This window comes from Eptatretus burgeri, chromosome 2 (genome assembly GCF_056783735.1).
Source record: "Eptatretus burgeri isolate ZD-2024b chromosome 2, Ebu_testis_v1, whole genome shotgun sequence".
Classification (NCBI taxonomy): Eukaryota; Metazoa; Chordata; class Myxini; order Myxiniformes; family Myxinidae; genus Eptatretus; species Eptatretus burgeri.
In genome coordinates, this window is record NC_140962.1 from 11,120,580 (window position 1) to 11,142,684 (window position 22,105).

General features: G+C 45.1%; 1 protein-coding gene across 4 annotated transcripts in view; it reads right to left on the bottom strand.

Moving 5' to 3' along the window:
- LOC147031419 (spastin-like) overlaps nucleotides 1-22,105 on the bottom strand; it is a 116,916-nt gene that overhangs the window by 43,401 nt on the left and 51,410 nt on the right. For 2 of the 4 annotated variants that reach the window (XM_085862834.1, XM_085862861.1), the window contains exons 16-17: nucleotides 19,877-19,917; nucleotides 5,863-6,100 (exon numbers count right to left, since the gene is read on the bottom strand). In XM_085862834.1, the coding sequence (XP_085718960.1) occupies nucleotides 5,981-6,100; nucleotides 19,877-19,917 (161 nt within the window). In that variant the 3' untranslated portion in view covers nucleotides 5,863-5,980. The other 2 variants (XM_085862852.1, XM_085862845.1) reach the window with 2 other exon arrangements.

Here is a 22,105-nt window from a genome sequence, read left to right on the forward strand (position 1 = left end):
CCATTTTAATTGGTATATTTCTACCTGGAAAGGTGTACAAGATGACTGGGAAATTGAAATCATCAACTTTATGATGCTTGTACTAAAGCCATTGTCCAACTGTACAATCATTCCCACTCCTGTTTGCAATCAGTCTATCTGGATAAATCTTGTGAAGCCGCCCATCAAAAAAATGATACTTTACCACATAAATATCATCTATATAACAACATGTTTGAGAAAAAATTTTGAGCTCGTTCTAATTTTTTCCTCTTCATCAGTTCCTGCATAAATGAAAACTCACAGAAAATAAGAAAAATGTCCGCTAGTAGGGGGCTGCAATTCCCACCCATGAGAATACTCTGAACCTGTTGAAACATTATCCCACAAAAAGACACAAAAGTATAAAATTAACAGCATCCTTAAACTTCTGCTTATCAAAACAATGAAAACTTGAGTATTTTTAGAAAAGAATGCTCTATTAAACCTGACAGATAAAAACTCGTTTAAAAAACTTTAAAGTATTGTCAATCACTTTGAAGAGTGAATCCCTCACTAGTACTAAATCCAAATTTTATACAAGTTTAAAAATCAAAAACTTCAACTGACTTGATATTGAAGCATCTAATCCTATCGATGAACTCTAAATAAGAATTAATGCTTCAGAAAGTTTTCATACCAGAATTCTTCTCAATTGATGAACAATATTTCCTGAACTGTTCCCTAACAACTTGTCAGCCTGAGTTAACTATAATTAGTGCATCGTTTGAGAATGTCAAGATCTCTGACCTTGATTTCACAGATGATGATCATCTTTGTGGAGATTCTGGTTACCCTTTTGGGGGTCCTCACGGTGCTGAATGAGGAGTTATAGCCACTGGGATTACGGATTTCCTGGGTCAAAACTAAGATCCATGCTTTCCATGACATCTTGGATGCTGATATCTTGTCTGTACCTGTTTGTGGTGGTGATGTTGAGGTCTCGGAGAGATTCACTTTCCTTGGCAGTGATATTTATGTGTGCTGGCTGTGAGCCAGAGGTCAATAGACATCTGGGTCAGGCCTGGGGAGTCATGGATTCACTGGATCATGAGGTGTGGCGCTGCCAGTATCTGTGCAAGAGGACGAAAGTCCGAGTCTTCAGGTCCATGGTGCTTCCAGTCTTGCTCGACGGATGTGAGATTTGGACTCTGACCAGGGATCTGAGATTGAGACTTGATTCCTTTGGTACCAGGTCTCTTCGGAGAATCCTTGGTTATCGCTGGTCAGATAGTGTCCAACGAGCAGTTGTTGATGAGAGACTAAATGAGATTCGTTACCAGCAGAGTCCGTGAGCGTCAGCTGTGGCTGTATGGACATGTGGCTCATTTTCCTGACGCTGATCCTGCTCACCAGATTCTCTCGGCGAGGGAGTCTCATGAGTGGAGGAGGCCAATGGGCCGACCACGTGCCTCACGGTTGCAGCAGGTTGATCAGCATCTGAAGGAGATGGGGATGGGCCAGACGGAGGCCCCTGGAGTACCGGCGGAAAGTGGACGCAGCGACGCCCTGCTCTGGCGCATGCTCCCATACCTGACCTGACCTGACCTGACAGGAAGAATACGATCCATTTGTGGAGATAATGAGACATGTAGAAGCACTATTATCAAACAACAAATAAAGGAATTTAATAAGGCTAAAATCAAGTACAGTTTTGCCATAGTTTATGTTATGAAAACACAAAGAACAGGGTTTTACATTGTAAGGGAATACAAACTGATTTAACAATAGGAAGATGGGGGGTATTACCTGTCATCATATTGATCTCTCATATATTTCTGAAACATAAATTTTTGTTACACAAATGACAGCAAGAAGGCTTCAAGAAAACTATAATTTCTGTGTTTAAGCATACTTATAAGAAAAGGGTATTCAGTATTTTAATAAATATGTTCTACAACATAAGAATGTGGATTTTCAATAAAAGATTGGCTTTATACTTATGTTAATAATCCAACAAGTTTGGATTTAACTAAAATGTTAAATAATGAAAAGGCACGAAAGTTGATTATATATAAAACGCTTTTAGAAATGCAGAACAAATATTGTTTGTTTCCTGTTGTTTAAATATATATATATATATATATATATATATATATATATATATATATATATATATATATATATATATATATATATATATATATATATATATATATATATATATATATATATATATATATATATATATATATATATATATATATATATATATATATATATATATATATATATATAATTGGTTGCAGCAATATTGAGAAATCCAGATGAATATATGTTTGATATGCTATGGTTCAAGGATTATGAAACTAGAGAAGTTAAAGAGGAAGATAAGGAAGAAATGGAGGAGAGGGGGTAAAAAAAGGATATGCATCAAAAAAAGACATATGTGGGGAGGGAGGGAAAATAGTCTTCAACAGTTGAATGAAATTGGGGATGAAAGGTTTTCTGCTTAATAAATGATTCCATCTAACAAATTGAGAATCTTAAAAATCAGCGTTTTGGTAATGTCATAAATCGTATATTATTTTTCTTCCAAACTCGTCATAGTGGAATTGCAGATGAATATTATAGAGATGGATACCAAAACGGATATGAAAAAGGATACTGAAAAGGTTTTCCATGTGGCGACTGGTAATTTGGTAGGAATAGGTGTAATGCAACGGCAGCTTCTCTTGGGGGTCTCTGCCGACTTTCTCAAAGTTAAGTTTCCGGTCATTATTTGTCACTTTTTAAGTGTTTATTTTCTCACCAACATGTTTCTGTGTGTTTTGTTTAAAAACAATCTTGCTATTTTGTGAGGGTGGAGGGTGGGTGGGTGGTGGGTGGTTGGGGGTGAGGGGTGGGGGTTGAAATATTTTTTGATTCATAGTCGAGACTCATGGAAGAGCTATGTCCCAGAAATAATTTAATGCAGAGAAGATGGTGGGGGAGGGGAATGAGAAGTTGGTGCTGGAGGAGATCTGTTTTTGAGAAAAAAAAATTCATCCCTTTTTTTGACAGGGTCAAATAGTTTTCCCGGAGGTAACATTAAAGTCAATGGGGGAAATGGTATAGTCCCAGATCCAACAAAATTCCCCTACTCCTACCGTACAGGACAGGACAGACTTGTGGAGTTCTTAAGATATTGTTGTCACATGCACACAGTGACCAGTCTTTGCCAAAAAGGCACGTAGCTTTTTCAAAGTTGCCATTGGCCTCTTGGTGGCCTCTCTGATCAGGATCCTCCTTGCTTGGTTATCCAGTTTGGAGGGACAGCCTGATCTCGACATGGTCTTGGTGGAACCACACATCTTCCACTCCTTAATGATTGTCTTGACTGTGTTCCAAGGGGTATTCAAAGGCCTTTGAAATATTTAATATCCATCCCCTGATCTGTGCTTTGAAATATTTTATACCCATCCCCTGATCTGTGCCTTTGAAATATTTTATACCCATCCCCTGATCTGTGCCTTTCCACAACTTTATTATGGAGGTCTTTTGAAAGCTCCTTTGAGTCTGTGCTGTGAAATGCACTATCCAGCAGAGGAGACTGACAGGAACAGGTGATTTAATTCTGAAATAATTAGAATCATAACAATTTAACACAGGTGGAGGCCATTTAATTTGGTGTGTGATTTTGAAGGTGGTTGAGATAATTTTGGTTGAGATACAAAATCATCCAAAATACCATCTTTTGAGATTTTGGATGATTTTGAAGGTGGTTGAGATACACTTGAGATAATTTACAATTGTTATTTTAAGGGGGGGTGGACACTTATCCAACCAAGATATTCTCGTTTTATATTATTTAATTTTCTGAAATTTGTAGAATTTGTTTTTTACTTGGAAGTTTGTGGGTTAAGATGTGTAAATAAAGTTGGAAATCCTTCTTTTTCTTCTTCTTCTTGCGTATGGCAGCTTAGCTTTCGGGGTAGCTCATTTCTTGGAAGTACGACTGTGTCGCTGATGCAGTGCCCCTCTACCAGTACACACTGATGCTCATTTTGCCGACCTCGGAAGGATGACAAGCTGAGTCAACCCCCTTGTGTATTAATTCAGTGGCCAACGGGGCTTGGACTCAGGACCCTCGGATCCCAAGCCGCCACCCTAACCACGAAGCCAGCACCAGGCTAAAGGTGGAAATAATGAAATTTAATTCCAGGCTATAAGGTACCAAAAGGTGAAAAATTTGAAAGGGGGTTTAGACTTTCTATCGGCACCAAGATCGAATAAGAATAATACGTGTTTCGGTTAAATCTGCTGTTATGCACCATTTTGCTTTCTTACTTATCAATACTTCCTTTTAAATGATTGCTTGCTTGTGTGTTTGTAAAATATAATTGTTTGTTATTTCCAATCTGTCTCAGTTGTCTGTTTCGTTATTGGTCCGACAGTGCACAAGTATCGTTATATGGGAAATTGTTACCCAATAATTTGCTTTGCTAACCAGCGCAAATTTACTGTCACGCTCGGCAATAATACGAGTGTGTGCTGAGGGCACGTGAACCTAATTGACCGGCCGTCCACAGGTAAGGTATCACGCAAAGTCGTGTAACCCTGCCTGATTGGCCGTGCCAATTGGCGTTCCTGGTTGCCTCGCACCCTGCTGGTAAGCGGAGTTATCTGTGCCTGGCGGACTCAGGAACGGGCATCTATGAGGGACCCGAGTGCTTCCCCTCGTGGCAAGCCTCAAACCCTGGATCCGTGACAATATTTTTCCACCTACCAATCCCTCCACCCTCATCCACACATTTGCACCCTCCTGAATCGTCCTCCACACCTCTGCCTCTGACCTTACCATTTCTGGTCACTGTTTCCCCCAGATACTCAAACCTATTTCTCTGTCTGATCTCCTTCCCCTCCAACCTGTTATTCATTTATTTTTCCTGCTGCTTGACCCACATCACTTCAGTCTTCTCCAAACTCATCTTTAGTCAATGCTTCCCAAATGCCTCCTTCCCATACCTCTTGCATCTCCCACTCACTCTCTGCCACAACAGCCAGATGAATTATCTCCATACAACATCCTGCCAGAATACCTTTCATTTTCACCTTCCTGCTTACCAGCTCCATCACCATGACAAACATGAGTGGGCTGAGAGAGCTTCCCTGCTTCAAACCGATGTTCACGCTGAACTCCCCTGACATCCTCAGACCAACCAAAACTATTCCTTTTGTTCCCTTGTATATCCCTTCCACCAACCTAACTTCTGCTTCCGGCACTCCCATCCATCTCAGCGTCACCATCACTATCTCTATCGGGACAGTCATCGGCCTTCTCCAGGTCCACAAATCTCAATGCCATTTCCAATTGCACCTCCAACGTCTTTTCCACAAGCTGTCTCAGCGTGAACATCCCATCTGTCATCCCCTTACCCTGATGAAAGATATTTTTCTCTTTGCAAATCACCATCTCCACACTCTTCCTTATCCTCCTGAACAGAATCCTCTCCAGTACCTTCATGACACGACTTCAGAACATAATGCCTCTGTACTTCCTTGGATCCTGCACATTGCCCTTCCTCTTCCATATCGGTACAATCAGCCCTGTTCTCCAATCCTCAAGAATGGAACCCTCTCATATGTATAATCAACAACCTCTTCGTCCAACTGACTGACTTCTCCAGCTGCAATATGCATCTCAATGCCTGCCACTCTTACCTTCTTCATCCTCTTAAATGCTATTTGCACAACCTCCTCCATTATATCCACTAATTCCACTGCCCCCTCTACATAGCACTCAATAGCTCCAGTACTGTTGTTTCATCCCTGGTTCAACAGCTCCTCCTTAAATGTTTCCTCACTGGTTCCTTAACCTTATCAAATTCAAAATTTGCACAGAGGTTACAAAGTGACACAAAGGAAATAAAACAAACCTTTATTTGATATTAAACTTGCAAATTACTTTGTATATCTGTACAGACAGAATTGATACATTTTTATTACAGACAGACAGAATTGATACATTTCAGAGGCAGAGCTATCCGGTGGCTCCGTAGATCTGATTCCACTCCTGATACGCTTTCAGGCTCTGCATATTCACACTTCCTCTTATCTTCTTCAATGACTCCACAAAATCATTCATCGAGATGCCCCTGATCTGATGCAAAACAATGCACTCAAAATGAAAATGGAAACAACTTTTCACTTATGTTGTCTCAAAAAATCAAACGAGATTAAAATGCACAGATAATTGCAAACACAAGAAGTTGAATGACCTGATTATACAGGGTGTTCCAAAAAGACCCAGACAACTTTGGTTGTTATATAATTTGTGGTTCAACATATTGTTACGGATTTCCGCCCGCCGGCGTGCGAACGGCAGCGTCCAACAAATAGCGGCCGCTTCACCCACCGAACGGACAATCCAGTCGCGGCTTTCCGGATCAACGCCGAAAACCAGCCATCGGTGTGTTTTTGAGCACACCACAACCTTGTCCGTACTCTACCCGCGCTACAGGGTCAATCGCCAAATTGTCGATATACCTAATTTATCGCGCAGGTAGATTACCGAGAGATTATACCTCAACGGGGCCGCTTAAGCAGCTCGCTTCCTTTTTGGATAACGGAGCGGGGTATTATCGCGCAGTCCCGTTGGACCCGATCACTTTACCGGCTATTCAAAAACCAACTATATTCCGAGTGCAAGATGGCAGCTCAATTAAGGAAAAGACGCAACGAACGGGGTACATTTAAACAAGCACATAAGCACGTATAAACAATGATGCAGGTATGCAAAACACGCATGCAGTCATGTATCAATCAAGCAAAAGAGCTACTACCGTCTATATATTGTCTACAGTTACTTATACAGTTCTACTTGGGGACATGGCACCACAATTTTCATTCAAAAGCAAGGAAAAAAAACCCCAGGACAGACGAGGGGTAGACTGGACCTCTTTGGGTCTTTATTGCATGGAGCCGTGTAGACCGCAGAGGCTCCGTGAGGCCGCGCTGGTTACCTTCACCTCGCTGTGGCGACTCGCGACGTCCCGTCCCTACGGCCGCTGTCGTGACCGTGGTCCGGCCCAGGCCTCGTCTGACGGCCTGGTGATTCGGGCCCAGCCGGCAACGCCTCAGAGGAATGAAGAGGTCTTATGCTTTTTCCGAGTTGATGCTCTCTTTAAGAGCCCGTCCATCCCTCGCGCTGCTCGGACTGTCCCGAAGCCCAATCACCTCGGACCTTACGCTGCTGGCTGGCAACCTCTCCACGTCCCACACGAACGTGCCGTTATGCGTGGCATGGCCGGCCTGATGTGTTCCCCACTCCGTCTCCTCGGCGAACCCGGACTTCCACTGGACTCGAGCTCCGCTCCTCACACCGCTCCAGACCCGACCGACTCGACTCCCTGAACTGGCGCTCTGCGTGCTTTTTTATAGGGTTTGTGAGGTGAGATCTGATCTCTGCACTTTCACCTCTGACCTCCACTGGCTCCGCCCCTCTCGCTCTCCTGATCCGAATTCTGAGGCAAAGCTTGGAGCGAGCCGACGTGGTAGAGATCATCGATGCTGAAGGAAGAGCGGACGTGGTAGAAATCACCGTTGCTAGCAACGATGAAACCCCCGCGTCTGTTTGCAGTGATCTCACCGTTGCCGGCGCCAAGATGGCGGCGCCTGCGGAGTTGAAGGTGACGCGATGTTGGGTATTAGGGGAGATGCGGTTTATGAGATGGTGGTTGCGTTGTGGAGAAGGTGGTTGTGGTTGGTGTCATGGGGAAGGTGGTTGTGGTTGGTGTCATGGGGAAGGTGGTTGTGGTTGAAATGCGGTTGGCGTTGTGGAGGAGGTGGTTGTGGTTGGCGTTGTGGAGAAAGTGGTGGTTGTGGTTGAAATGGGGTTGGTCAGAGCGATGTTGGTGGTGGAGGTGGTGGTTGTGAAGCGGTTGATCCAAAATAACGATAGCAAAAGAATAACGGCTACCTCAAAGATCACAGACCTGATCACACGAATAAATCCCATTAGCCCTCCCAGGTCTCAGTGTGTGTGTGTGTGTGTGTGTGTGTGTGTGTGTGTGTGTGTGTGTGTGTGTGTGTGTGTGTGTGTGTGTGTGTGTGTGTGTGTGTGTGTGTGTGTGTGTGTGTGTGTGTGTGTGTGTGTGTGTGTGTGTGACATTGGTTGTTAACTCCAGATGCAGGTTTCAAAAGGTGGAATGAAGCCCTCCCAGGTCTCAAAGTATCCACCTGCTTGTGCGGGTATGTATGTGGGTGCACAGTATGCAAGTTGCTGTTGTTGGCTATCTCCACACGTGGATTGGTTTTAGGAGGTGGAATGGAGACCAACAAGGTCTCAAAGTATCCATCTCTGTGTGTGTGTGTGTGTGTGTGTTTTTTTTTTTGTGTTTTTTGCATCCTGAAAGCAGGTGACTCGTGCTTTGTTTGTCTTGCAGAACCTACACTTGTCCTTCTGGCTCAGTCTCACCATCTTTTTTTTTAATCCATTGATGTAGTTTCCTTGATCTTGGCCATTTATTATTATTCGTTCTACATCCCAGTTGAGCTGACCTCTTCCTAGCCATTCCAATGAGCCTGCTTTGTCGATCCCAACTCGGTCAAATTCTTTTTTGTATTTTTCTGCTCTTTTGTCATTCTCCCAGTTGTTGGTGTATATTTGATATTTCTTTTTATATTTATATATATATATTTTTTGTCTTTTTTTGCAAATGCCGGGACTGTGTTTGTTGCTGTTTTATTTTCCTGTGGCGGTATCTTCTATTTATACCTGTTTTTGGAAATTCCTTGCAAAGTGCATTAGGAATACTTTTTCAGGTTTGTTTACAAATTGAATCCGATAATCTGTTGAGCATTTCACACACTCAGCTCGTCTTACACTTGTTGCTCTATGCACCTGGTTGAGTGCCATCAGGCCACTCCTCCCTCCCTCCCTCCCTCATCTCGGCAGGTACATTCTCGGGATGCACTAATTTTTGAAGAACATTTTGTGGATGGAAAGGGGTTTTCTTGTTTTGATGTCTAACTTATTGATTTCTGATTGGGGCCAGTTCACTATTCCGCAGCTGTATTGGAACACCGAAACTGTGAGTTGGTTTATGGCTTTGGTTTTCTTTCTTGGGGAGAGATACGTTTTTAGGATCAGCTTTGTTCTATGTAGTTATTCTTTGGGCAATTGTTTGTGACATATTTGGTGGCCCTCTTCTCCTCCGTGGTATTTGTGTGATGCTTCGTTTTCTAACCGTTGTATTGTTGTTTCAAGGGCAATTTTTATGTTATCTGTTTTTGTTGGTTTACCTTCTACAAATGTGCACTTGGCACACTTATTGAGTCCAAATTTCATTTGAATGTCCTCAGAGAACCGTTTTACTAGTTTTAGCTGTTGTCAATTTTTTTTCGTCATTCGGAGCAAAGAGTTCTAAATCATCAATGTATAAGTAAGTAGGTGTGTCACCTTCCCTGTTTCTTCGGATGTTCTTCTATTGGTTGTTCGGGTGCATCCGTGTCCTTGTTTGTTGATGAGATTACTCAGTGGATTTAGAGCCAGAAAAAAAAACAAGAGGTGGGGAAAGACTGTCTCCATGGAAGATCCCATGCCATATCTTCACATGTGGTATTTCGAAATTTATTTCTGAGAGCTATAATATATCAATGTGGTATTCCAGAGCTCCATTGCTTTCTCAATCAGTTTGATTATTTGGGGATTAATTTTTTATATTTGCATGCACTTTATCATCCACAAATGTGGGACACTGTCAAAAGCTTTCTTATTTTAATCAATCCAGGCGGTGGACAATGTAGTTCTTCACATTTTGCAAATTTCAAGTAAGGCCTTATTCAGTAGTAGGTGGTCAATTGCTCCATGTCAATCTCCCTTACATTAAAGTGTGTGTGTTTTCCCGTAATGCTTTATTCTGAAGATTTGCTGTTGTTGTAGAGTAATAAAAAAAAAAAATAGGGGCAATACTCCTGGGGCGGTATCTTCTATTGCTCATCTGGTATCGGCTGGATAAGAAAACCATGGAACCACTGTTTGGTGTGGATAACCCATAACATATTTAACGGAGAAGAAAGTAAATACATACTGATGGATTATTTTTTTGTTATGCAGTGATGAAGGGAGTTGTCACGTTTAATCAAAATTGTCTGTGTAGTTGCTGAGAAGAAAGCAAATTCATGTTTTGGGGAGGGGGGGCAACACCCCCATAGACCCCAATTTTTTTTTAATCATGTGAACAAACTGGTACATCATGGGTGTTGCAGGTTGTGGTCAAGTTTCATTAAAATTGTGTGCAGTTTTATCGAAGAAAACAAATGCATATTTTGGAGGACCCCACAGACCCCGATTTTTTTTTTTTTTTTTTTTTTTTTAATGTCATGAACAAACTTAACTACATATGGGTGATGAAGGTTGTGGTCAATCAAGTTTCTTCGAAATCATGTGTGTAGTTTCAGGGAAAAAGTTGCAAATGAAGAAGTTGTTCTCTTCTTCGAAACTACACACACAATTTCAATGCAAGTTGCCCACAACGTTCATCACCTGCTATGTAACAAAGTTTGTTCGCAGCATTAAAAAAAAATAATAATAATAAAAATTCCAGCCCCAAGGGGATCTACGGGGGAGTTACCTCCCAAAATAGCTACTTCCTTTCTTCTCAGAAACTATACAAATGGTTTTGATGAAACTTGACCACAACCTTCATCACCTGTGATGTACCAAAGTTTGTTCACAGCATTAAAAAAAATTAGGGTCTAGGGGGTTCTGTGGGGGGGGGGGGGGTTGAGCTCCCCAAAATAGATATTTGCCCTCTTCTCCAAAACTACAGTTTCAATGAAGCTTGACCACAACCTTCATCACCTATGATGTACCCAAGTTTGTTCATGGCATTAACAAAAAAAATCAGGGTCGAATGTGGTATGCAGTGGGTTTGAGTGACTGTTGCTCATGATCCAGGTGAGCTTCAGGATACACAGTCCTAGTTTTATTCTTTTACGACAGCAGGAACAATTTACCATTTACAATAAAACATAATGGACACTGAAGGAGCACAGAAAATTATATGTAATAATACTTCTCAAAGCAATATTAAAATATCTATCTATGTATCTATATAAAAACGAAAAGCAAGGTTCGTGAGGCAGAGTCAGTCCATGAAGCCCTGTAATTGATGTCTATTAATTACGTACCGTTTGAACATTGGTTGCAGACTGCACATACGTCTATTAATTATGTACTTTATGAACATCAGTTGCACCCTTCATAACATTCATAACACATCATTCATCATTCATTGCACCATTCATAACACATCAGTTATGAACATCAGTCGCACAAACGTATGTCTTAATTACGTACAATTGGAATGTACGGTTCAATGCTTTAGACTGCTGAGACCCCCTTGACCATTCAAGACGCCCCCAAGACCCCAAAAGTCCTCGAGAACTAAAAAGACCCAAAACGTACCAATAACGCAGATGATCCAAAGACCCTTCAGATCCCTTTGACCTTAACACCATTTTGACCCCTTACACCCTTCAGATAGATTAGAGAGCTTAGACCCTTGGCCACTAGGACCTTCTGATAACAAAGATGAAATTTCAAATAAATATATCACCAATATTACAAATAAATTTGTGGAAAAGAAATGTTTGTATTACGATTGGTATAAATCAGGCCAACACAGCAAATCTGTTACGTCAATCTCTGCAACGACGTGTGGAGAGGCGAGCACAGTGAGCCGATCCACGCCAGTATATATATATCTAAAAACGAAAAGCACGGTCAGTGAAACTGCGAGTAAAGCCGTGAAGACTATATGCCTATTAATCACGTCCAATTTGAACGTTAATTCCCGAAGACCCGGATTTCCCGACCAGGATCTCAACGAATGGTACTCTATCCCTTCTGGATCTGATTTTGACAAATTTCCCTGAAAATATCTGCTGTTCTTCCACCATGCCAATCGGTTCTTCTGACCACGTGCATGTCAAAGTGGACATCTATCTGGCTGTAAGAGAACCAATTCAGCACTGTCGAGTCTGGCATTTCAATCAAGCCGACTGGTAGGGTCTCCAAGCAGCCATCAAACTTCTGGACTGGTCTCCCAACATCAACTCATCCTGGGAATTCTTTCAAAGAAACTTGCTCTCCCTCATGCACAGATTTATCCCCTCTTGTCTTCAGTTGTCCTACCCTTCCTCCTACCCTTGGTTCACTGAATCTTGTGGCGAGGAAGTTGTCCTGAAACAACTTGCCTTTGCCTCACGGAAAGCAAACCCAACTGAGGGTAATCTCAGTTCCTTCCATAAAGCTCGGAACAAGTGTGTATCTACCCTCAGGAGAGCCAGAAATCAACATCTTTCAAAGCTCAAGTCTGAACTTTCAAACCTCTCTCCCTCCTCCAAATCCTGGTGGCATCTAATCAAATCTGTTTCTGATGTATGTTCCACCTCCATCCCCTCCCTTACCTCAAATGGCCACACTTCTGAAACCGCACGTGAAAAGGCTGAATGCCTAAACTCGGTGTTTGCATCAAAATCTTGTGTCCAAAACCCATCGCTTTCTGCACCCACCTTACCCAGTCGCACCCAACTGTCTCTGGACTCTGTGTCCTTTTCTCCTGACAAGGTGGAGAGCTTGCTGTCAAACCTCAACTCAGATTCTGCAACCGGTCCAGACGGTATCAGCCCACGTGTCCTAAAAACCTACTTCTCTGCTCTTACTCACCCTCTCTCTGCTCTATTCACCCTCTCCTTTGCTCAAGGTCATCTGTAATCTGCTTGGAAGTCAGAAAATATTACTGCCCTGCACAAAAAAGGTACAAAAACAGATCCCTGCAACTACAGACCAATCAGCCTTCTCCCAATCATCAGCAAGGTTATGGAATCCATCATCGCTTAAGACATTAAATCCTTCCTCTTCTCCAATGGCTTGATTTCCAATCATCAATTTGGATTCAGACCACATCACTCAACCCTGGATATGCTGCTTCTGCTCTCCTAACAATGGATGGAGGTCCTCCATGCCAGACATGAAATCAGTCATATCCCTCACCACTCTCTCTTCCTATGGTATCCAAGGCCATCTCCACTCGTGGCTTAGAGTTCCTTTCCTGATGCAGCCAACGTGTGGCCCTAAATAGAGTTCTTTGATCCCCCTCTTCCTGTCCAGGCTGGAGTTCCACAAGGCAGTGTTCTGGGCCCTGTTCTTTTTCTGGTTTTCATCAATGATCTCTCTGACTCTCTGGAAAAATCCTCTATATCTCTTTGCTGATGACTCCACCTTCTACCGTACCATTTGCCATCCCTCAGACCAACCTGCGGCAGCTTCTTCGCTCACTGCAAATCTGGGTAAAATCACAAACTGGCCGTCTTTCAATCCCGACAAATCTCACACTCACCATGTCTCTCTGAAAGGACCGTTAGGACCGTTAGGACCCCCCCCCCCTTCTCAACAATCTTCTGGAAGAAGTCCTTTCTTTCAAGCTTCTAGGTCTCACTATCTGCCATGATCTTTCCTGGGAAAGCCACATTTCCAACCTGGCCTCCAAAGCCAGTCGCCGACTGGGAATCCTCCATCGTGCGAAGTCCTTCCTCAGCCCACCTGAGCTCCTGACCACATACAAAGCGTTTGTTCGCAGCCTGATGGAGTACTGCTCTCCCCTTTGGGCTGGTGCTCCCGCCTCCCACCTTTCTCGGCATCACGCTGTGGAAACCAAGGCATTTCGGATCATTGGCATCTCCCGCGATGAGGCTGAGTCTTTGGGCTTCTCACTCTCTCACCACAGGCAGGTCCGTGGTCTTTGTCTTCTCCCGTCTCCTCTCCGGTCTCGCCCTCCCCACCATATTTCCACAGGGTGCTCAAGGTCTGCCAACAACCCCGTTCTGGTGAAACTACCAAAATCACTGCTCACCTTCACTCTTTCATTCCTCTTTTTTCCCACCTTTGGAATAAACTCACTCACTCTGTTCAATCCCATTCTTCCCTCCAGGCCTTCAAAACAGCTGTTCACCACCAGCTCTTATCATCCCCCATCCAAATCCTCAATTTTTTTTCTACCCCCGTTAATACACCCCAAACCCACCTCCTTCAAATTCACTGCTTTCCTTCCTGAAAGTCCCTGTGGTGTCCATCTTGTATACCCCGTGTTCCCCTCCCCATCCCTCTCCCTTCCACAGATCTCCTAATGTCTCTGTTTCCCACCCACTCCCACTCCTCTTTCCTCATGCCCCCCCCCCCCCTGCTGTGCATTGTGTGTTCGCTCTCATACGAGCCTTGACAAGGTATACAAAAAAAAGACCCTTTAGACCATTTAGACCCCTTACACCAGTGATCTTCACTAGCTATTCGGCCTCACCTCCACATCCTCTTCTTCGTTGTGGTTAACTGGGCTACAAGCATAAGTGTTTGTATTCTTCCGACTGGAAATTCGCATTACACCATAAAGGGTCCTCAGGTGAGATATATGTCGGTAAGTTCATGTGTAGTTAGCCCAAACCCGTTGTGTAGAGGAATATATGTGATCCATTCGGGCTGCGATTCTTCAGTTCGTCGTTTTTCTTTTGCTGTCGTTACTTTGGTGCAAAAAACAACAACGAACATCGCCACAACCAACATCTCAACAATCACGCCATTCACACCACGACGCCACCTTCCACAACTACGCTACCACATCTTCGCCACTTGCCATTCAACGATCTCCGCGGGACGGATGAAAGGAGCGGAGTGGCAGCTTAATTATCTCCCGCCCAAAACGCCCACGCTTTGGCATGGGGGAGGTGTGATTTGAGCCAGGGGTCAAAGGTGAAAAAAGGTGGGGGCCTGATTTTGGGGGAATAATTCCCTGGCCCCGAGCCAAAACTGACTTTCCTCGGCCCCTGCACGGGGAGGGGGGAACGAGAGGGCACGCCCCTTTTTGGGAAGCTTCCAGAAGGGAGGTGGAGCCAGAAACGGGGCGGAGTCCCACCCCACACAAAAGGAGAGAGTTGTTGGAGAGTCCTTGCTCTTGGTTGGTTTGATCGATTGTCGAGAGTTGTGGTGATTGTTCCTGGTCGGAGGTTCTGTTCGTTCGTCCCTGTCGGGCGGACGACACGTGCAGGCACGAGCACAGTGGACCACGCCGGTGGGACTCGGAGTTACGGTCGCCAAGGACTCGACGCGCTAAGGGAAGTCGTGACTTTCTTTTCTTTTGGGGTTTTGTGTAAATGTCTGTGGGTGGCGCCAGTCTTGAAAAGAAGAACTGTTATAAGTGTTGCCGTGTAAATCATATTCGGTTGTAGATCTGCTTGCTTTAATTGTGTTTTCTTGCTTGACTGTAATATACGTGCCTTCCGTGCTTCCGTAATAAATGTGCTGGTCCAATTGTTCCCCGTTTCACTGCATCCTTTCCTTTGTTTGAATCTCCATCTTGCATCACGTAAGGGATTAATAGTGGGTTTTAAAAAACCCGGTAACTAATCTCAACCATCAAGGTCGACGATAACTCCGCTCGGTTATCCCTGCAGTACGGAACGAGCCGCTTAAGCGGTTCGTGTCCGGAGTCGACCTGTGGCGTGGTACAACTCCTCGGTACACTATCCGCGTGGGTACTTTGGTAAATCGACCATTCGGCGATCTATTTCGCGCGGGTAGAATGCGGACTGAGTTTTGGTGAGGTTAAACCCCACCCGTGACTGGCTCCTGGCGGTAGTTCCCGGAGGGTCACGAATGAATTGTCCGTTCCGGTGGGCGACGCGGTCACCATTCGAGTCAAGCGGCCGATCACACGCCGGACGGGCGAAATTCGGAACACTGGTGTCAGCGAGCGGGAAACAAACTCTCCCGTCTCCAAGCTAAATTCACGGGGAACGGACCAGTGGTGTGCGAGGCGACCCCCCCCCCCAGATTACGAGCGAGCTAAATTAATCGCGTACGTCAAATAAGATGGAGTCTCAAGGTGAGCGGGAGCAGGGGGCAGTAGAAATGGATGTGGGAGTGTTAGAATCCATGGTCCAGGATGAAATCCCCGAGCAGGAAATGCTTGTGGTGCAGGACGAACTCCCCAACCAAACCCAGAGACCGAAATGGGTGCGGCAGCGGCCGCGGTGTACGACACCTCCCCTCCCCCTCTCTGCCAAAATCCCCTGATCCTGGCCGAATCGGCTCAGCCGAGTGCACCTGACATGGCCCATCTATGTGCCATGCTGGCAGGATAAAACAACAAGATGGACGTAAATGCACAACAGATGAAAAACGGAATGAAGGAAGAAATGAAAAAACTGCGGGGTGAGATGCAGAGCATGGGCATAGGCCTGCAGGCAGGCATAATGGCAATTGCGGGGAGCGAAACGTGGGCAGTGGAGCTCAAAATGGCGCCGCCACGTGCTGGAGCAAACAAGCTGGGGGGGAGTGCAACGGCTGTCAGGCCCGCAATGGAGGCGGGTGAGGAGAAAATAATTCGGGAGACGCGTTGGGCGAGGGTAGTGACAGAGAAAGCAACAGTGACGGTGACACAGAGGGGAAAAAACTAAATGGGGTGACTGCGACGTGTGAGACGAGACACGAGGTGACGACAAAGGAAATAGAATTAACAGAGACAAGGTAGGTAATGGGTGAAGAGGTGACCGAGTTGGCGGAGATAGAGGGTGAATTGGATGGGGTTGGGGACGAGCACACACACATTAAAGGTAGTGGAGGACCATGAGGGGGAGCTGGCGGACTGTTTTGGGACCTGGTGCAAGCAGCCGGATAGCCTCCTTCGGGAACGGAGGGAGACGCTATGCTCCCTTGAGGCGGAACACGACCAGGTGGGTCCGGTCGTGCCGAGCTAGGTTGAAGGGGCGAGTGTTGTGGACGAGTGCACAGAGAGCTTGGGGGGTAAGGAGGCCCCGGAAACCCTTGGGGTGGCACAAATCCCCGGTGTGTGTGTGCTTACAAGTGTAGTGAAATGTGTGCTGAAACGCGTGCAAAGCGTGGGTGAAAGGCGTTGTGTGAAAGGGACCGCGTGTGTGAGGAAAATGGTGTGCGAGGTTGCGAGTGAGCCGAGGTGCGTGCTTCCCAGCACGCCGTGTGTGGATGAGGCACCGTCTGTGAATGTCACCGCGTGTGCGAGTGAACGGCCGAGTGCAAGGGGGACCGTGTGTGTGAGAGAGTGGTATGCAAGGGAGATGACGGTCAGCATGTGGGAGCACGCAGCCGCATCTCACTGTGTGAATGTCATGGAGTGGTGTATGAGCGTCGTAACACGCAGGTGTGCGTGGGTCGAATGGAGACGACGACGGCGACAGATAAGAGACAAAGGCGGGCAGCGGCCGTAGTTGTAATGGAGACCGCCGGATTTACACGGTGGCGAGCGCGAGGTTCGTGCCGTGCTACGCACGAGGCCGCCACGTGCGCGCTTGCGGGAGTGAAACCTGGTCCGGAAACGCCAGCGGTGGATGTTGCCGATCCCGCGGACGGACAAAGGGTAGGCTGGATAACGGATTTGGACCGGATGGGTTCTCCACGCGAGCGTGTGTGTGAAGCTCCGACGGGCAGAGCACATGTGTTTGTGTGGGGAACCCCTCGAAACGCGAGGCTTGTTTTTTTTAATGCGCAGAGTGGCGTCATGGCTGCGTGTATGGTTGGAATCCGGCAGGAGGGTGAATCCCTGCCGGATGGTGCCGTCCAAGAGGGACAAGGGACGCGAACAGCTGCCATGACGTCACGCCAAAGGTGCGCGGCTGTGAATTGCTGCGCTGGTGCACAGGTTGCGAGTTGCCGCACTGGTGCTGCGCAATAAATTAAAGGGGTTTATTCCCTGGGCAAGGGGTGGAAGACGCCCCTGTCTGGGCACAGGATGGAACTAGTTAGGGGGAAGGGTTAGCTTAGCTAGACCGGTCTCATGGGGCAAGGAGTAAGTCCTCATGGGGCCTGTGGAATGGATTAGGTAGAGGGATGTAGTTGAGATTTAGGCAGGGATAATGGATTCGGAACCGGATGGGTTCTCCACGCGGGCGTGTGTGTGTGAAGCTTAATGTGGCCTGCGCAGTGTGTTCTGTTCGCAGAGCGCACGAAGCCACCTTCCACAGCTGCACTACCACATCTTTGCCACTCGCCATTCAATGAGCACCGTGCGGTCATGATCTCTGCAGGACGGATGAAAGGAGCGGAGTGGCAGATTAATTATCTCCCGCCCAAAACGCCCGCACTTTGGCATGGGGGAGGTGCGATTTGAGCCAGGGGTCAAAAGTGAAAAAAGGTGGGGGCCTGATTTTGGGGGAATAATTCCCTGGTCCCGAGCCAAAACTGACTTTCCTCGTCCCCTGCACGGCACGGGGAGGAGGGAACGAGAGGGCACGCCCCTTTTTGGGAAGCTTCCAGAAGGGAAGTGGAGCCAGAAACGGGGTGGAGCCCCACCCTACAAAAAGGAGAGAGTTGTTGGAGAGTCCTTGCTCTTGGTTGGTTCGGTCGATTGTTCCTGGTCGGAGGTTCTGTTCGTTCGTCCCTGTCGGGCGGACGACACGTGCAGGCGCGAGGCCGAGCACAGTGGACCACGCCGGAGAGACTCGGAGTTACGGTCGCCAAGGACTCGACGCGCTAAGGGAAGTCGCGACTTTCTTTTCTTTTGGGGTTTTGTGTAAATGTCTGTGGGTGGCGCCAGTCTTGAAAAGTGGAACTGTTAAGTGTTGCCATGTAAATCATATTTGGTTATAGATGTGCTTGCTTGACTGTAATATACGTGCCTTCCGTGCTTCCGTAATAAATGTGCTGGTCCAATTGTTCCGCGTTTCGCTGCGTCCTTTCCTTTGTTTGAATCTCCATCTTGCATCACGTAAGGGATTAATAGTGGGTTTAAAAAAAACCCGGTAACTAATTTGAACCGTCAAGGTCGACGATAACTCCCCTTGGTTATCCCTGTAGTATGGAACGAGCCGCTTAAGCGGTTCGTGTCCGGAGTCGACCTGTGGCGTGGTACAACTCCTCGGTACGCTATCCGCGCGGGTACTTCGGTAAATCGAACATTCGGCGATCGGACCCTATTTCGCGCGGATAGAATGCGGACTGAGTTGTGGTGAGGTTAAACCCCCACCCGTGACTGGCTCCTGGCGGTAGTTCCAGAGGGTCACGACTGAATTGTCCGTTCCGGTGGGCGATGCGGTCGCCATTCGAGTCAAGCGGCCGATCGCACGCCGGACGGGCCAGAATTCGCAACAGTATATTGCAACCATATCCTGATGTCGTTATGTTACTTTTATGCTTCACCTTGGAACACTCATTTGTAACCATTGGGTCAATTTGATAGTATTTATGGTGGATAATGATGGGGTGTTTTTATATTTGTACATTATCAGCTGCATGTCAGGGGCCCCGAGTGGCTCGCGGGTTGTGCAATGAAGAACAGTGCCTTACACCCTTCAGACAAATTAGACAGCTGAGACCCTTGACCATTTAAACCACTTGGACCTTCTTATATCACAAATAAATTTCAAACAAATATAATATCACCAATATTACAAATAAATTTGAAGAAAAAAATGTTTGTATTATGACTCGTGTAAATCATGCCAACACAGCAAATCTATGACGTCAATCTCTGCAACGGCGTGTGGAGCGGCTCACGAAGTGAGCCGATCCACGCTAATACTGTATATATATATATGTATATGTATGTATGTATGTATGTATGTATGTATGTATGTATGTATATATATATATATATATATATATATATATAGTAAAGGTCGACGGAAGGAACACTCAAACAACAAAACAATTTTTTTTCACAATTACACAGATTGGTATTCCTGTCAGGGAAGTGATGGGTCATAATGCTAGTCTTGTTCGAATTTTCGTGGACATGAAGACTATGCTTTTCCATGAACCTCGACCTTTTTAATTTAAATTTTTAAACAATTCAGTCAAACCTCATGAAAAAAAAAGAAGAAAAAGGTAATTTCTCTAAAAGCTTACTTTCATTGCATCCATGCTTTTCACTTGCTCCACAGTTAGCTCTGTAAGAAAAGAAAAAGGTTACAGTAAACCAGCAAATGATAGCTAAAAAATAACATCTCTCAGATAAGATGTAACATAAAAAATAACATCTCATCTCTCAAAAATAACATCTATCAACATAAGATAAAAACAAATAGGTCAAAGTTAAAAACAATACTACAAGATACAATTGTTGGCGTTGTCGGATCCGGATACGAGAATTTGTTCAGCGATTCTTCACCAGTGAGAGATGGGACCAAAAACGATGGATAGCATGATGTTTCAAAAAGTTGTGGATGAGTTATGACAAAACTAGGTGGGTGAGTTGGGGAGTTGACAAAAACAAGCCGATTTGATTTAGTTTGCTCCGGATGCAGATCCAGCCTATCGGTGGGATGCAAAACAAACTGTTCAGCCTGGCGGAGGTATGCGCTCCACCGAGTGTCGTTCTAGTTTTACCGAGCATCACAAGATTAAAAGATGCTTTCACGATTTCCCGAAAAATATATTTGGGAAGCAGCATCATCTCGTCACAGTCCCTTGGAAAAACACCCCACACGCATTGTTTTGAATCAGTTGTGGCACGTCAACATTCCACCTGTGAACCCAAAAGGGAAATATTTAATTTTCTTCGCAAAGGTCGTCATTTGTGCCTTTTGGCAGGTGCTGCTGAAAAAGCGTTGCATTAGGACATTCATCAAAATTGCATCATTCGGCATGGTTTAAAAAAAAAAATCTTTAAATCGCCAAATAAATGCTATTAGCTCGTGTGATAGGAAAAAAACAAGGCGGTTATATTCACCACATTGTACTCAAAACAACTTAAGTTTACTTATGTGGTGCAAGCCAATTAACTACCCACAGGGTCAATAGAACAAAAGACACACACACTGCTGCTTCACTGGATGAGGTTCTGATGCCCAAGGACGTGGACTTGCCATTTGGAGAGTTTCGAAGCTCCAAGATAGACAGTACCCAAATTAATCCTGATAGTCATTGAATCGGGCACTCGATCAAATGAAGAAATTCTTCAGATATTCAGTTGTATCATCGTTACTTACATTCTCCCCCCCCCCCCCAATAATCTAATTACCCTTTGACCAATCATGACTTACTTTCCGTCACAGCAACAAAAACATTCTGCACACGTAATTGGACTTGCCTATGAAAATGTCATTCACAAAAAACTCATCTCATTATTTGAGTTTGACAACAGAAGCATCCCGCCACGCCACGCCACATTAACCCTCTCCATTCCAAGCTTTCTTGTGCACAGGTTACCATGTTCCTCTACTCTCATCTTCTTTCATCATTCATTCCCTTGCTTGTTACATCAAACTGTTGTGCCCACTGGCTGTACATTGTCTTTCTTGCCTCTGCCATGTTACCACCATGCTCCTGCATGAGCCTAGAGGTGTACACAACATTTTTTTTGTGATCATTGCAGCTTGAAAGATTAATTAAAATACAAGGAGTGATTTTCTTGGTGTCCCACCTTTTGGGTGGTAATGAGAAATAGATCTGTAAAGTATGAAAGCAAAATCTTGAACGGTTTTTGAAATAACACTACACAAGCCAAGTTACCGAGATAGTTGCCTTGGCAACATAATTCAGCAAATCACAGCTGTGATCTCATCAGGTTGAGACAATGTCATGAGGAATAGATATCTGAAACATGAAAGCTGAATGTTTTTTGAAATATTGTGTTCACAAAAGTACATGGACAGACGATCAGTCGGTCAGAGCTCATTTTAATGCCCCCATCTCTGCCCTCAGTGGAGGGTTGGGGGACAAATAGAACGGCACTCTGTGGAGTGCATACCTCCACCAGGCTGGACAGTCAGTCAGGTGTGAACACATAACCTCCGTCCACCACCTTCGGTGGTGGTGGGCAATTATACTTCACACATTGAACAAACAACTATGCCTCATGATGTCTGAGAAAATATTCAAACCGAGCCCAGGCTACAAATTGAGTGGAGTCTGTCATGTTTGATCAATGTTTGGGGAATCTCGACTTATTTAATGTCTCAATGGGTCAAAATTACCAACTAACTTTCAGCATTTGGGGCGAAAGTAAGCATTTTCACCGGGTTTTTTTTTTCCTCTTACCTCAGAATAGCAATTCATAATGGTTAAAACAACTGTCATTATTTACTTAAGGTGTGTTGATTTTCATTATCTTAAATAGGAAAAATAACCCCCCAA